Source organism: Loxodonta africana, chromosome 3 (genome assembly GCF_030014295.1).
Source record: "Loxodonta africana isolate mLoxAfr1 chromosome 3, mLoxAfr1.hap2, whole genome shotgun sequence".
Taxonomy (NCBI): domain Eukaryota; kingdom Metazoa; phylum Chordata; class Mammalia; order Proboscidea; family Elephantidae; genus Loxodonta; species Loxodonta africana.
In genome coordinates this window covers 89,298,861-89,315,712 of record NC_087344.1, presented here as the reverse complement: position 1 = coordinate 89,315,712, position 16,852 = coordinate 89,298,861, and the positions used below count along the sequence as shown (strand labels likewise).

At 35.6% G+C, this 16,852-nt stretch overlaps 1 protein-coding gene and 1 long non-coding RNA gene across 6 annotated transcripts in view; both read left to right on the top strand.

The window, feature by feature from the left end:
* The window catches only part of EPS15 (epidermal growth factor receptor pathway substrate 15), a 176,969-nt gene that overhangs the window by 45,886 nt on the left and 114,231 nt on the right, over positions 1-16,852 (top strand). For all 5 annotated transcript variants that reach the window (XM_064281947.1, XM_064281949.1, XM_064281950.1 and 2 more), the window contains 4 exons: positions 1,684-1,779; positions 2,916-2,981; positions 4,083-4,208; positions 4,973-5,032. In XM_064281947.1, coding sequence (XP_064138017.1) covers positions 1,684-1,779; positions 2,916-2,981; positions 4,083-4,208; positions 4,973-5,032 — 348 coding nt within the window. The remainder of the gene's footprint in view (positions 1-1,683; positions 1,780-2,915; positions 2,982-4,082; positions 4,209-4,972; positions 5,033-16,852) is intronic.
* LOC135230730 (uncharacterized) lies at positions 5,039-8,613 on the top strand. Its single transcript, XR_010321392.1, has 2 exons — positions 5,039-5,966; positions 6,626-8,613. It is a non-coding gene; the product is annotated as an uncharacterized LOC135230730 (long non-coding RNA).

Here is a 16,852-nt window from a genome sequence, read left to right as displayed (position 1 = left end):
GTATAATAAATTCTTCTCTGATATTCCTACACTTTGGATGTTGAGTTTGTCTTTGTTGCATCAAGGTAGCTGGATTTATGGGTCTGGGTTTAACATCGATGTTTGGACAGGAGTCATAGGTGTAGGATTTAATGTATGAAAGAAAGAAAAGAAAACAATACTTACAGAGTTTCTATGTGCCAAAACAGCACTAGGCACTTCCCACCTATAGTTTTTATTTTGTTGCTCATTATACATTGCAAAGTAAGTATTAGCCCACCTTTTATGGAAGAGTTTTATGTAACTTGCACATGGCCTTACAACTTTGAATAGTAGAAACTGGAATTTAATGCAGGACTTTCACTTCAGAGCTCATCCGTACTGGGGAGTGGATCTGCTTGCCTAAGAGTAATTGAATCTCATAGAATGAGAAAAGAGAAGGAGGGTCAATGTTGGACTGCTTAGAATACCAACATTTAAAAGTCGGAGGAGACATTGAATCCAACGGAGGAGACTAGAAAGGTCAGCAGAAAACTAGGAGAGCTTATTGAAGCTATGCTGGTGATGGGAGGGTTTCAGGGTATAGTGTCCCATGCGCCAAGAGAACAAGCAGGATGAGGTTTTTTTTTTTTTTAAAGAGATCATCATATTTGGTAGATAGAAGGTTATTTGTGATGTAGGGAGTTTTACTAGCTAATAGTGGGAATTGAAGTCAGATTGCACAGAGGCTTGTGGAGTGAATAAGAAGAGAGGAGAGATCTTGAAAGAGCATTTTTTTCAAGAAATTTGTGACCAAAGGCAAGGAATTACATGAAGCAGCTAGCAGGCAAGGTGATAAAAATAGGTTAAGAACTGGGTAAGAAGGGTATAGGTGAGAATAGGGAATCTGAGAAAAGTAGTGAAGAGTTGATTACATCAGCATCTGCTTTAGGGTATTGACAAGTAAGCAAGTAATAGTAACTGAAGTAAAGGCTTTGCTGTCATTTCTCTTCCCAGACCTGACTTTAATTCAAAACAGTGGAAAACATTTGCTTCAATATCTTTGCATTTAAGTATGTATGTAATGTATGTTTTGGACTGAGACTTCCAAATACCAAAAATCCAAAGACCTTTTGGGGAGATTTATAAATATTTTTAAGTCAAGCAGTTATATAAGTGTTTTAGATGCTGTGCAGTTATTTTCTATAGCTGTTCTTGAATGGCAATGACTGAGTCACTTGAATGACTGATCCAGTTTCAGAATTTATAATCACACAATCCAAAGATGACTTTTGATAATGTTTAGCCTTCTAGACTTTTTTCAAAATTTTTTTCTCACTTAAATGATAAAATAATTTTTGTTATACATTGTTAAATATTCTTGGAAGCATGGTTATTAATTCTGTATAATTTCCATTCTCTGTATATAACAATATATTTAAATATTTTCCCATTATACTGTTATATATAATATTATTATGTTAGGGTCATCTTTGTATGTAGGAATTTTCTCAGTTTTAAAGCAAGCAAATGTACTGTTATATTTGTTGCTACATAAGAAACTTGTAATAATTGTGAATTATTTTGTTTTCAGATTATAAGTGTGTATATACACACATAGTTAAAGTGTGTGTGCATGTGTGTGTGTACATACATATATCTACATGTACATACATACATATGTATTTCCTTAACATTCTTAACATTCATACTTGTCTTTCTTAGGAATTCTTTGTTGCTTTGCATCTGGTGGCATGTGCCCAGAACGGATTGGATGTTTCGTTGAGTAGCTTGAACCTGGCTGTTCCTCCACCAAAATTTGTAAGAAACGCTTTTAAATTTAATTTCTTTTGAAATGATATTACATGCTTTGAAACTTAGATTTTATATCTATAAAAAAACTCTCCCTGCAGCCCCTGTTGCCCAACCTGGTTTCTTTCTCAATGGCTACTGCTGTTACTAGTTTCTTATGTATCCTTCCAGAGATATTGTACGTATATATATATGTGTGTGTGTGTGTCTGTATGTATAAAGAAATACAGATGTAGATTTCTTCATTTTACATTAATTGCAGCATACTATACCCACGATTCAATACCTTTTTAAAAAGAAAAATATGTTTCAGAGATCATTACATATCCTTACATAAAAGCTTCCTCATTCTTTTTTTATGGCTGCATAGTATTCCTTTGCTTGTATTCAACCATAATTTTTATATATGTATTTTTTTTTTCATCTGTGTCTTCAACCAGATAAACATAATGAACTTGGGCATGCTGTTAATAGCATGTACTTGTACCTAGAAGTCCTAAGGGCTAATCATATTGGCTTGTTTTCCCAATCTGATCTCCTTAAGCACTATGGGGAAAAAGCCATCAGTTAATAGGGCTGTAAATATTTTTGTTACATTCAGACATCTGTTTTTTTTTTTTTTAATTCTTATAATTCTTTTCCGTACATTCAGATATCTTTATCTCAGTTACAATAGGATTTCATCAATAATACTTACATGTTTCAGTTAGTGCTGTACACTCATTTATGTGTCTAACTTAGCAAAACAGTATTTGTTTCATTTGTACTCAGATGAATGTTTTTCCTTGTTGTCGTTGAGTCGATGCTGACTTACGGCAACTGCATATGTTACAGAGTAGAACTGCTCCATAGGGCTTTCTTGGCTGTAATTTTTATGGAAGCAGATTGCCAGGCCTTTCTTTCACAGTGCTGCTGGGTGGGTTCAACTGCCAACCTTTAGGTTAATGGAGCTCAAACAGTTTTGCCACCCAAGGACCTCTAGATGAAGGTCTAATTAATGATAAAATGGAATGTCCTGTGTGCATTGAGATCCAGCAGTTTTTATGAATGTATATTTTTTTTTTATTTAAATCCAATGTCTGCTTTTTCTTCATTGCTTATTGATGTGAAGATTTCATCCCTTCCTGTTTTTTTTCCCTCTTTAGCGTGATACCAGTAGTCCTTTACTAATCAGCGGAACCGCTGCAGCTGAACTCCCATGGGCTGTGAAAGTAAGTAAACTTTGTAACTATTCTTTTCTTACCCTGCTTTGCTTCCTGCCCACATACACCCTCCTCCACATCTCTGAAATATATTGCAGTCTATATTAGACTCTGATAGGTATGTTCAAGTGCTGGGAATTTTTAGTGGGATCTTTAAGCTTTGTCTCATTTTTGTTATACTGTAAAATAAAAAATGGTGATGTCATAATCTTATATTAACTAAAACATTTTGTGAGTAGGTAGTTCACCCCACTGGTGTTATTTCTTGTTTGAAAATTCTGGTTAACTTGATTTTCTCTTTAGGCTTAGCCATTAAAACAAACAATATAAAATCTTTCTGAAATGGGTATTTAATGTTACAGTTATTTGAATGCATTACATTGATTACAGGTTTTTTAAATTATAATTTAAAAAGGTATTAGAATATAGTCAGTCATATAGACAGTATGTATATGTTTTGTCAAAACAGTTTTTTTTATATGTCTCTGTATGCTAGTGGGCTAATTTAAAATGTGTTGGTAGGAATTTAGTCTTAACTGGGTAAATCATGAATGATAGTTTTTGATGTTATATAAGCAACTTTTCAGTATTTTGGGAGATGTCTTGTAATTGGCAAGGAAAAGAAATCTTGCTTTGGGAAAAATAGGGGAATTTTGATGTTTATTTCCATGGCAATAATTTTATTTTTACATTTATTTGTTTGAATTTGAAACATGTACCTACCTAACACCATGTTTAGAAAGTCATAGAAAATCACTAACTAGCTGTGTGTTCTTGTAAAAGTTACTTCCTTGCTGAGGGTTTAAGTGAGAGAGTTGGACTAATTATTCATCAAAGCCCTTTAAGCTCTGAAATCTTTTCATTTTAAATACTAGAGAAGCAAAGATAGTGTCCAAGCTAAAAAAGGAACAGGACGCTGAATTCTTGAGTAGAGTTACTTTGAAATTATTATACTAGAGTTTGATGAAAGGGAAAAATGATAAATGCTAAATATATAAATACTGAAATAAGTCAAAAATATGTTATCTGTTCTTTGATGGCTTAATTTTCATAGGTGTATTTAAATCCTTTTCACCATTACATAACCTGTGATCTTTTTTTATATCATAGTCTGAAGACAAGGCCAAATACGACGCAATTTTTGATAGTTTAAGCCCGGTGAATGGATTTCTATCTGGTGGTAAAGTGAAACCAGTATTGCTCAACTCTAAGTTACCTGTGGATATCCTTGGAAGAGTAAGATATTATTAACTTCTAAATGTAGTTTTTATGTATTCTAATTTTGTATCTACCGGGGACATTACAGGTCCTTGTTAAAAAATACACAGATCTTATTTTGAAATTGTATTATTACAGAATTCTCTTGTGTTCTGACTTAATATATAAAATTATTTCCAAATTATTTCTGTATGTTGTTATCCCCTCTAAAATATAAGTATTGAAAATTAGCTATATATGTAAGCTCCTAAATTTTTTTTTTTTTTTTTTAAATTAGGTCATTTTTTAAATTGTACTGTTCATTTAGCCCTATGACCTCTCAATTTCTTGTATTTCTGGAGACCAGCAGTATTTTACATATGATACTCCCATGCCTGTATCATGAGCCTTGTCATAGGAATAGTTTCATCTCTGAAGTCATAAATTCTGCTCTGTAACAAGCACTTTGTTTTTCTAGATCTCTTTCCCAGATACTTGCAAGACTTTAATTCTCTGACTTCATCAGTACTTTCAAATATCAGATTCTTTTACTTTTCCCCTTTCTTTTGGACTTACTTCCTTGCTGATCCCAATTGGCTGTGTGGTCCACAGTTTTCATGTCCTTATCCTTAGCTCCCTTTACCATGTTATTCTTCCATTTCTCCCACCTAGTGAAATTCCAGGTTTGCATAAAGCTAATTATCTGTGTTCTCTGTGGTTGCACATGGACTGTACTTGCTGTTCATAAGTAGCACATTAAATGAAAATACATTAATCTTTCTCAATTCTTGCTGTTTTCTAAGGTTTGGGAGTTGAGTGATATTGACCATGACGGAATGCTTGACAGAGATGAATTTGCAGTTGTAAGTAACCTAATGAATGTTCTTTTAATCTTACACATCTTAGTGGTTTTCTCAAATGGAAATTTCTCCTTGTTAGTTTCCTTAGAGGAAAACACATTTGCATAAGATTTTTGGCATGAACTTTTTAGCCTAGAATTTATAGATAGTTGATGAATACTTTTTAAATAGGTAATAGAAAGGTGTGTGTTTTCTCCATCTTCATTTTGAGGTACATAGGAATATAGGCTTTGGAAAATGCTCTGTAAAGATGCTAAGTGGTATTGTGTTTTTTATTCCAACTTGACTAGGTATCTCAGGACCTGCTTGCTATGGAATAATAGAGAAAGTTGTGACGTTTTATCTGAGAACGTGTTATCCATAGCAATCAGATAGCTAATTCCAAGGAATTTTGTATTTATCTCTTCCTTAAAGGTTAGATAAAACTGTGCTGTGAATTCATCCGTGGCAAATTGCTAATCCTCCTTTTCATCTCTTTGTTGGAAATTTGTTTGTTTTCTTTATTTAGCTAAAGGAACCATCCATTTCTTTGACTTTCAGACTTGTCACAGATTTGCATTTTTCTCTTAGTCTCTTCTGGGTTTGTGATTGTGCATCTTTTCTTGTTCCAAATCTTGTGTATTTTTGTGCTCCCTCATTTTTTGTTTAATTTTATTTTATTGATCTTTTAAAAGAACCATCTTTTAGATTTATGTGTGCTTTTGGTTATGCTTTGACTTTTTATTTCATTCATTTTAGTTTTTGTCTTAATTTGCTTTTCCTAATTTCTTTTTGTTTGTTTTTTCATAATTTCTGAAGATGAATACTAAGTTCCTTTATTAGTTATCATGTTTAATATTGAAAGCATTTAAAGGATACATTTTTCCCCTAAATATAGGTTTAGCTGGATTTCATACAGATTGGTGCAAAGTTCTCTTCACTGTTTCCTGATTTCAAAGTAATTAAGTTTTGTTATTGTTGTTGTTGTTAACTTTGTGTATACCTTTCATTTGATTAGATTATGACTAAAGAGTGTGATGTATAAAATCTTCACTTTCAAAAATTTGTTGAGGTTTTTTTTGTTGTTGCCAAGTTCAGGATATATTTTTACATATGGTCTATGGATTTGTCAACATTTCCGTTTGGAGGATGTTGTTAGTTGCCATCAAGTTGGGTGCTTTGACTTACAGTGGCCCCATGTACAATAGAACAAAATTGTTGATATGCTTATGTCCATTGTTGTGGCTGCTCTGTATTTTGAGTGCCTTCTAACCTAGGGGCTTATCTTTCAGCACTACATTGTACAGTATTCTGTTGTGATCCATAGGGTTTTCACTGGCTAATTTTTGGGTATAGATCCCCAGGCCTTTCTTCCTAAAAAAAAAAAAGTCTGTCTGATTCTGGAAGCTCTGCTGAAACCTGTCCACTATGGGTGATCTTGCTGATGTTTGAAATACTCGTGGCATAGCTTCTAGAATCAGAGCAACATGCAAGCATTACAGTACAACAGACTGATGTATGGGCGTTAGGCCTCTGTCAAATTTATTGATTATGTGTTAGTCTTTTTTTTTTTTTTTTTGCTGTTTCTTTAATTTTATTCTGTTTACTTCCCACAAGAGTGAAGTGAAGAAGGCAGGATACCTATTATCACACTTTAAAGAAAATATGCAGAAATAGAAACTTCAAGGTCAAAGGTCTCTAATCTTTTTCATTTTATTTTAGGTGATAATTGGGAATTGGCAGGGGAACCCTATTACAGTGTTCATAAAGATATCCCACCTGGATATCAGAGGTTGAGTTAATATTTATGGGAAGTTGTCGGGGGGAGAGGGAATATATTGAAAAGGCTCGGCTGATGATGCACCTTGGAATACTGTTAAACTCAATACATTACTGTTTTATAAACAGTTTTTGTGTTAAGAATGTTGGTACAAAATCTTTGCACTGGTCAGGTGTATTCAAGGATTTTTTTTTCTTGTAAAGACAAAAATTTTTAATTTTGAAGAAGTATTTATATTAGTATAGTTAGTATAGGCGGAGAGTAGTGTTGTCTTCATTTGGTAAATAGTAGTATATTCTAGGTAAGTGAATGAACATGGTTTATCTTACATGCCCTGAAGCCTTTTCATAAGCACCTTACTCAGTTTTTTAATAAAAGTAAAATTATTTAAGAATAATAAACACTTTGTGGAAAATTACAGCTTAAAAATTTATTTTTAAATACTTAACACCCATATACCATCTTCTAGAATTACTAATTGTGTTAACCATTCTGCTACATTTGCTTTCTCTTTGTGCGTTCCTCAGAATTTTTCTTTTTCAATTTTATCATTCTTAATGCTTTCTATTTTAAATTCCTGCTTGTATGATGTTAATATTTCTTCTCCTATTCTTTTTCGTTTGAATTACCTGGTATTTCTTACATTTAATGTGTCTCTCTCTTGAAAATGGAATGTAGCTGTATATTAATTTTTACCTAAGTGAAAGTCTTTGTCTTTTAAGATGATGCATATGTTGATTTTATTCCTCCTACCTTATCTATTTTTCATTTCTCTTTTTTTGTGTTCCTTATTACTGCTAGTTATCAAATTGTGATTCATTCCTTTTACCCCTTGTTATCCTAGAAATTCTGTTATAATTCCTGTTCCACTAATAGTTGATACACTTTTTTCTGTACTCACCATATTCATTTTTCCAGTGTACCTACTACTTACTTATTGACTATCTCGTTTTCCGACATTTTACATTTACAACAATAGTAAAAAATCTCTTATCTGACTGTTGTGTGCATTGACAGCGTAAATCTGGCAGTGACGAGTGCTGAGGATTGAGATGAGAGTGATGCTGGCTGTGATGGTTAAGGCTATGTGTCAGCTTGGCTGGGCCATGATTCTCAGTGGTTTGGAAGTTATGTAATGATGTAATTTGGCAGTTATATAATGGTGTAGTCATCCTCCACTTTGCGATCTGATATGGTCATCCTCCGTTTTCACATAATGCTGATTTTCGCATAGCGACATAGTCTTTGGAACCTAACCATGTTGGTAAGTGATGAGTGGGGGTATTTGAAAACTAGATTGTTAGCCCTCACTCCAGCAAAATGAGACTTTTAGATAGATTACTTTTACTTCTTTTCTTTCTCCCTCACCAACCACAGAGGATTTTAGAACATTTTTCTCTAACACAAATTTTAGGTTTTGCTCAGTTAATTTAGTTCTTTGGGTTGTAGAATTTCGCTTGCAGTTTTATCCAATATTAAGAAAGCCTCAAGGAGTCCCTGGGTAGCACAAACGCCTAAGCGCTTGTCTACTAGCTGAAAGGTTGGTGGCGTGAACCCTCCCAGAGACACCTCGGAAGACAGGCCTGGCGACCTGCTGCTGAAAGGTCACAGAAAACCCTGTGAAGCAGTTCTACTCTGCACATGTGGGGTCGCCATGAGTCAGAATTGACTCAATAGCAGCTAACAAGGACAACAACAAAATAAACCCTCACCGGTGTTCTTTTGGATAGAATTTGCCTGGTATATCTTTTTCCATTCTTTTATTTTCATGAATGGGACAAGTAATTCATTTAGAAGTATACTTTAAAAAAAAAAAAAAAGATAATTAGTATAACACAGCCAGTGTAACTAAAAATGCAAATCATTGACTTCTGCCTTTATTTAGTTGCAAATATCAGTGTTTTTAAAAACTGAATTTCAAGAGTTTGTTTCAGTCTTTCTTGGGAATTAATTTAAAAACTATTCTTTCAATTATAGAATAAGTAAGATCTAAACATATTAAATTACCTTCCTAAATAATGAAATGTAAAGATACTATGCACAATCATAATGATCAGTCCTTTTGGACCATTACAATTTATTGCTGATTTTCCAACTTGTTGAAGTATAATATAGATATTTTCCTTAAAATGTCTTAATTTACTAATTAACCAAAACTGGATTGAACCTGAGAGTCTTTATATTCAAGACTTAACCCTTTAAAATTCTTACTTGTTTTAAAGACCCAGTGTCTGCTGTATTTATTTTTTGCGTGGAAGTACAAATAAAGTTAGTGAGAGATTTGAACTTGGTTTGCTGAATTACAGTGTAGGTTTTTTTTTTTGTTTTTGAGAGTAACTTCCTATTTCACTAATGAGACAAAACTTAATTAAGCCTGAATCTTTTTGTTCAAGGCTTACCTTTAAGATTCTTAACCAGTTGCTTTCTTTCCCTTTATAGAATAAATGGGCTTTTTGGTTGGTTTGTTTTTTAAATCAGAATAAATAAAGTAGAGGTTAGTGAGACATTCTAACTTGTATAACTTCTGTTGCCATGTGAACCCTTAATGAATGGCCCTTTTTCCTTTTCAAATGGAAATACTTTCATATTCTCTAAAACTCAGTGGTTCAATTAAAAATCTCGAATTGTGTTTTTTAACTGAATTTGCAAAGGTCAGGCCTTGACCTGTCATGGATGTTCTTGCCCCCAAAAAATGACTTTTCAGAGGTGTGTGTGCACATGCTCACATGTGTGCATACATACATGCACATTTGCACACAGAAAGTAGATCTTAAAAATTATTTTTGCCCCCTTGAATGTGGAAATTTTTATGTTTGTGACTATTTACCAGTAGTCTATGTGCTCAGTTAAATTAATAATATCCATATGGCTACACCAGTTAATATGACTATTATTCAAATTTACGCACCAACCACTAGGGCCAAAGATGGAGAGATAGAAGATTTTTATCAGCTGCTACAGTCTGAAATTGATCGAACATGCAATCAGGATGCATTGATAATTACTGGTGATTGTAATGTGAAAGCTGGAAACAGAAAAAGGATCAGTAGTTGCAAAATACGGCCTTGGTGATAGAAACGATGCCGGAGATCGAATGATAGAATTTTGCAAGACCAACGACTTCTTCATTGCAAATACTTCTTTCACCAACATAAACGGCAACTATACACATGGACCTCGCCGGATGGAAGACACAGAAATCAAGTTGACTACATCCGTGGAAAGAGACAATGGAAAAGCTCAATATCATCAGTCAGAACAAGGCCAAGGGCTGACTGTGGAACAGACCATCAGTTGCTCTTATGCAAGTTCAAGCTGAAACTGAAGCAAATCAGAGCAAGTCCACAAGAGCCAAAATATGACCTTGAGTATATCTCACCTGAATTTAGAGACCATCTGAAGAATAGATTTGATGCATTGAACACTAGTGACTGAAGACCAGACGAGCTGTGGAATGACATCAAGGACATCATCCATGAAGAAAGCAAGAGGTCACTGAAAAGACGGGAAAGAAAGAAAAGACCAAGATGGATGTCAGAGGAGACTCTGAAACTTGCTCTTGAGTGCCGAGCTGCTAAAGCAAAATGAAGAATCGATGAAGTAAATGAACTGAACAGAAGATTTCAAAGGGCCTCTCGAGAAGACAAAGTAAAGTATTATAATGACATGTGCAGAGAGCTGGAGATGGAAAACCAAAAGGGAAGGACACACTCAGCGGTTTTCAAGCTGAAAGAACTGAAGGAAAAATTCAGGGCTCGAGTTGCAATAGTGAAAGATTCCATGGGAAAAATATTAAACAATGCAGGAAGCATCAAAAGATGGAAGGAATACATAGAGTCATTATACAGAAAGAAGTAGTCGATATTCAACCATTTCAAGAGGTAGCATATGATCAGGAACCGATAGTACTGAAGGAAGAAATCCAAGCTGCTCTGAAGGCATTGGCAAAAAACAAGGCTCCAGGAATTGATGGAATACCAACTGAGATGTTTCAACAAACAGATGCAGCGCTGGAGGTGCTCACTTGTCTATGCCAAGAAATACGGAAGACAGCTTCCTGACCAACTGACTGGAAGAGATCCATATTTTTGCCTATTCCCAAGAAAGGTGATCCGACCAAATGTGGAAATCATAGAACAATATCATTAATATCACAGGCAAGCAAAATTTTGCTGAAGATCATTCAAAAATGGCTGCAACAGTATATCAACAGGGAACTGCCAGAAATTCAGGCTGGTTTCAGAAGAGGACGTGGAACCAGAGATATCATTGCTGATGTCCGATGGATCCTGGCTGAAAGCGGAGAATACCAGAAGGATGTTTACCTGTGTTTTATTGACTATACAAATGCATTTGACTGTGTGGATCATAACAAATTACGGATAACATTGGGAAGAATGGGAATTCCAGAGCACTTAATTGTGCTCATGAGGAACCTTTACATAGATCAAGAGGCAGTTGTTCCAACCAAACAAGGGAATACTGATTGGTTTAATGTCAGGAAAGGTGTGTGCCAGGGTTGTATTCTTTCACCATACCTATTTAATCTGTATGGTGAACAAATAATACAAGAAGCTGGACTATATGAAGAGGAACAGGGCATCAGGATCGGTAGAAGACTCATTAACAACCTGCGTTATGCAGATGACAGAACCTTCCTTGCTGAAAGTGAAGAGGACTTGAAGCACTTACTAATGAAGATCAAAGACCACAGCCTTCAGTATGGATTGCACCTCAACAGAAAGAAAACAGAAATCCTCATAACTGGACCAATGATAAACGGAGAAAAGATTGAAGTTGTCAAGGATTTCATCTTACCTGGATCTACAAACAGCAGCCATGGAAGCAGCAGTCCAGAAATCAAAAAGACGCATTGCATTGGGCAAATCTGCTGCAAAGGACCTTTTCAAAGTGTTGAAGAGCAAAGATGTCACCCTGAAGACTAAGGTGCGCCTGACCCAAGCCATGGTATTTTCAATGACATCATATGCATGTGAAAGCTGGACAATGAATAAGAAAGACCGAAGAAGAGTTGACGCCTTTGAATTGTGGTGTTGGCGAAGAATATTGAATATACTGTGGACTGCCAAAAGAACGAACAAATCAATCTTAGAAGAAGTGTGGCCAGAATGCTCCTTAGAGGCAAGGATGGCGAGACTGCGTCTTACATACTTTGGACATGTTGTCAGGAGGGATTAGTCTCTGGAGAAGGACATTGTGCTTGGCAGAGTACAGGGTCAGCGGAAAAGAGGAAGACCCTCAACAAGGTGGATTGACACAGTGGCTGCAACAATGAGCTCAAGCATAACAACGATTGTAAGGATGGCGCAGGACCAGGCAGTGTTTCATTCTGTTGTGCGTAGGGTTGCGATGAGTCAGAACCGACTCGACGGCACCTAACAACAACATGTGTTCAGTGATGAATTCTATGGTTAAAGTATAAGGATATTGGGAATATACCTCCCTTATTGTACTCCTCTTCCATTTAGCTTAGTAGAAAGTCTTTGACAGTGCACTAAGGTGATATTTTGCAAAGGAGCTAAATTTTCCTCTTTTAATATCAATTTGAAAGCTCAAAATACAGATAAAATTATGGTATTGGCGTTGAACAAGGGACGCAACTAGTAATCATGTTAAAGTTTATTATTTTAACTGGAGTGAATTCCACAAGTGTGTAATCCTGTACTGTGAAATAGTTGTTTGTTTTATTGGGGCCAAAGCTACTGTTTTTAAACTTAAAGGAAAGACCCAACAATCTAGTAATCAAGTATTTGGTAAATGAATTTATGCTCATGCTTTCTTACAGATTTTTAGAGTTGGACAAAATCCTATAAATTATGTCTAGGCAGAGCAGGTAATGGCAGAACCAGAGTTAAACCTGGCCTTCTAGACTCACGCCCCATTCTTTTTTAAAAAATAAACTTTAAATTTTGAAGTGATTTTAGATACACAGAAAAGTTACAGAGATGGTACAGAGTTGCCGTGTACTCCTCACCCAGTTTTCCCCACCGTTAACGTCTTAGATTACCATGGTGCATTTGTGAACACTAAGAAACCAGCATTGGTACATTACCACTAACCAAATTCTGGACTTTATTTGGGTTTCACCAGATTTTCCATTAATGTCCTCTTTTCATCCCAGGATCCAACCTAGGGTACCACATTGCATTTAGTTGTCCTGTCTTCACTGGCCTGTGACAATTTCTCAGTCTTGCCTTATTTTTCATGGCCTTCACATTCTTGAGGAATACTGACCAGATATCCTGTAAAATGTCCTCCAGTCTGGGTTTGTCTGATATTTTTTTCAGCATTAGGCTAGGGTTACATGTTTTTGGAAAGACTGCCACAGAGGTGAAACACCCTTTTCATCATATCATATCAGGGGTGGACAATGTTAACCTTCATCACTTAGTTAAGGTAGTATTTGCCAGGTTTCTCACTGTAAAGTTTTTCCCTTTTCCTCCTCTTTTCTTGGAAGTGTAAAATGATGCCCTTTTTACTTTACTTTTGTCTTTGTATCTATCTGTTGGTTTTTATAGTCTGCCTAAGCCTTAAATTTTTCTGTCAGGTAAGTTCTGAGACTGACCAGTACCAGTCAAGTAGATTGAACTCTTGGTGACCCCGTGTGTGTCACAGTAGAACTCTGCTCCATAGGGTATTCAGTGGCTGATTTTTTCAAGTAGATCACCAGGCTTTTTTCTTCTGAGGCACCTGTAGGTAGGCTTGAGCCATGAACCTTTCAGTTAGTTAGCAGCTGAGCATGTTGACCTTTTGTACCACCAGGGACTTTCTAAGACTGAAAATGGTCTAAATTTTTGTCAGGAGCATTTGTTTTGTCCTCATTGTGTGAAGAGTTATTGTCGCTTGGAGATTTACAGTGGGCCTGTATTTGTCTATATTAGCATGTATCAAGTATTGAAATTTTAATGTGACTGCTGCCTATGTTGGGTTATAAAAATGAACAGATCTTTTCCCTTTTGTACTTCTAGTGCCTAACAGTATATGGTGGCGAGAAATTTCTTAGTAAATGTTTCATTCAACTAAATTGATGAAGGAAACTTGTACTACCTGATAAACATAGAAGCTTGATGTGTTCATTCGAGATTACTATTTTAAGAAGTTATCATGGGCAATTCAACTAAGACTAAGGAGAAAGTAAATCTCCTAAGGAAATTTTTTGAACAATTAATTCTCAAACCTCCCATCAGGAGCATCAGCATTACCTGGGAACTTCTTAGAAATGCAAATTATTTAGACTTGTCCCAGACCTGTTGAATCAGAAACTCTGGGTTGGGGTCCAGCACTCTGTTTTAGTAAGCTGTTCAGGTGATTCTGATGCCCACTAAAATGTGGGAACAGCTTAAAAGCATAGAGAATGGTGAGGGGGGGGGCATCATACAAAATAAGCTTCTGCTGGTGATTGATGTAACCTGTACCTGTTGCCAATGAGTTGATTCCGACTCATAGTGAGCCTATAGGACAGAGTAGAACTGGCCCACAGGATTTCCAAGGAGCGTCTGGTGGATTCGAACTGCCAGCCTTTTGGTTAGCAGCCAAATTCTTATCCGCTACTTCACCAGGGTTTCCATTAACCTAACCAAAACCAACCCAGTGCTGTCAAGTCGATTCCGACTCATAGCAGCCCTATAGGGTCTCCAAGGAGCGCCTGGCAGATTCAAACTGCCGACCCTTTGGTTAGTAGCTGTAGCACTTAACCACTATACCACCAGGGTTTCCTGTTAACGTAAGAGTAAAATTAAAACCTGTCTCTCCCTCCTATCCCCTAGTAAGCTTAAGGTTTATTTTTGATGGCCTTTACTTTGAAATCATCAAAAAGATACTCTAAATGCTTCTTAGTTAAATGTCTGTCTCCATCTGTGTAAATGCTTTTGCTAAGTACATTTCAGTTCAAAAACTAGCTACCAGCCAGATTTCTTTTTTTTTTTTTAGGTGAAAATAGAATCATCCGATTTAGTCGCTATATTTCTTTCGGGAGTAGACTTTGATTGGGATAAATTACAATGTAATAAAACAAAATTACACACTACAGTATTAAAAATATACTGTTGACTTTTTCTGTTTTATTTGGTGGAAAATTTTTTGGCTTCAGTTTTGTTGGGGGAAACTACTGTCAAGGCAACATGAAACTAATATTTTTTTTTAACACGCAGAAAAGAAAGTGTTTTCTATTGGCAGCAGATGGCTAACATTGCATTTTTGCTTCTAGTGTCCACTTTTCCAGGAAATGAGCCCCATCTGCAGCAAGAGGAGTGCTGACCTTTTTAATGGGCATACTAGTCACTTCTCTTAGCTCAGTGCCAACCGAATATATTGTGAATTTGGCTCAAAGTATGTGCTAGCTGGATTGTTTTCTTTCTGGAATGTCAAGCTTTTAGAGATAGAAAGTTTGTGTGTTTCTAAAACTGAAATGGAATTCTTCTAAGTTCACTAGTGAATGGGAGGCAAATTCTTGGTTTAGGTCAAGTGGTTAAGCATGGTCCCAGGATAAACAGCATCAGCTGGGAACTTGTTAGAAATACAAATTCTCGTGTCCCACCCCAGATTTGCTGAATCCGGAATTTTGGGAGTAGAACCCAGCAACCTGTGCTTTATCAAGCCTTTCATGTAATTCGGATCCCTGCTAAAATTTAGGTACCAATTGGTTAAAGGTTAGTTTTATTGCTTGTAGAGATAGCAGGCCATTGTAAAACTACTTGTACGCTGCTAATAAAGTTGGCCAAACTGAAAAAATCAAGAGCTTTGTAGTCAGAAGGTCTTGATTTGGATCCTTCTCTATCACTTCTTAAAAATATCGGATTGGGCCAGTTAGTTATTGTCTCTGAGCTTCAGTTTCTTCATTTGTGAACTGATACTAGTAATCACTAAAATCATGGAATAGTTGTTGTATACACTAGGTGCTCAGTAAGTGTTTATTTAAAAGTCTCACAAAACTTAGAATTAAAAGCAGACTTCTTGAAGAGTTTTAATTTTCAATGGAAGAAAAAATTAAGAAATTTTCAAGCTTCTTCCTGGTTGCTGCTGAAATATTTCTGGAGGTTCCAACTTGCTTTCAGTAATTTCATATGCTTGAAGATAATCGTGGAAACTTCATTCTCTGAAAGTCTTGAAACTGCCTTGAATTGTTTAAAATGTAGGGGATATAGCCTAGGCCAGTCTATATGTAGGTTGTCTCAGTTTGTGCAAGTGCTTTACGTATTGATTAATTTAAAAATCTTAATAGGCAATATATTTGCACGATTAAAAAAATGAATACAATGTAAGAAGGTACTCAGTGGGAAAAAATCTCAGTCCCACCTCTGCCCACAACTGCTCTATTTACTTCTGCACCGTAACCATTTTTCTTGCCTGGTGTAGCCTCCTAGAATTTGTTTATTCAAATATAAACAAATACGAATAGTAATTCCCCCCTTACCACAGAAGATAACACATTACATACACAGTCCCACGTTATACCTTTTTTATGTTTTAACAGTGTATATTGTATATTTTTTCGCAGAGAGCTCCATGATTTTTTCTTTGCTCATCAGCTTTATTGAGGAATACTTCATATGCAGTGAAATGCCTCCAATTTAAATGTATAATTTGTTGAGTTCTGATAATTGTACACCACAGTTGAGATGCAGCATGTTTCTCCTGAATTTTTATTTCAAAATATTTTATTATATGGATGTACCGTAATTTTTTATAACCAGCCTTCTGTTAATGGGCACTTAGGTTCTGATGCAATGATGCAGTTAATAACCGTTTTCATACAGTATTTCATTTGCGGGTAAATAAATCAGGGTAGATTCCCAAATGTAGGATTTTTGAGTTAAAGGGGAAATACATTTGCAATTTCATAGATGTTACCAATTTGCCCTTCACAGGGGTAGTACCAGTTTGAGCCTCTACTAACAATGTATGAAAGTGCCTCTTACCCCACAGCCTAGCTAACAAACTGCATTATGAAACTTTTGGATTTTTGCTGGTTAGGTGGGATATGGCATTTCAGTACAGTTTTGAGTTGTAATTTTCTTATCAAGTGAAATTGAGTATATTTTCAT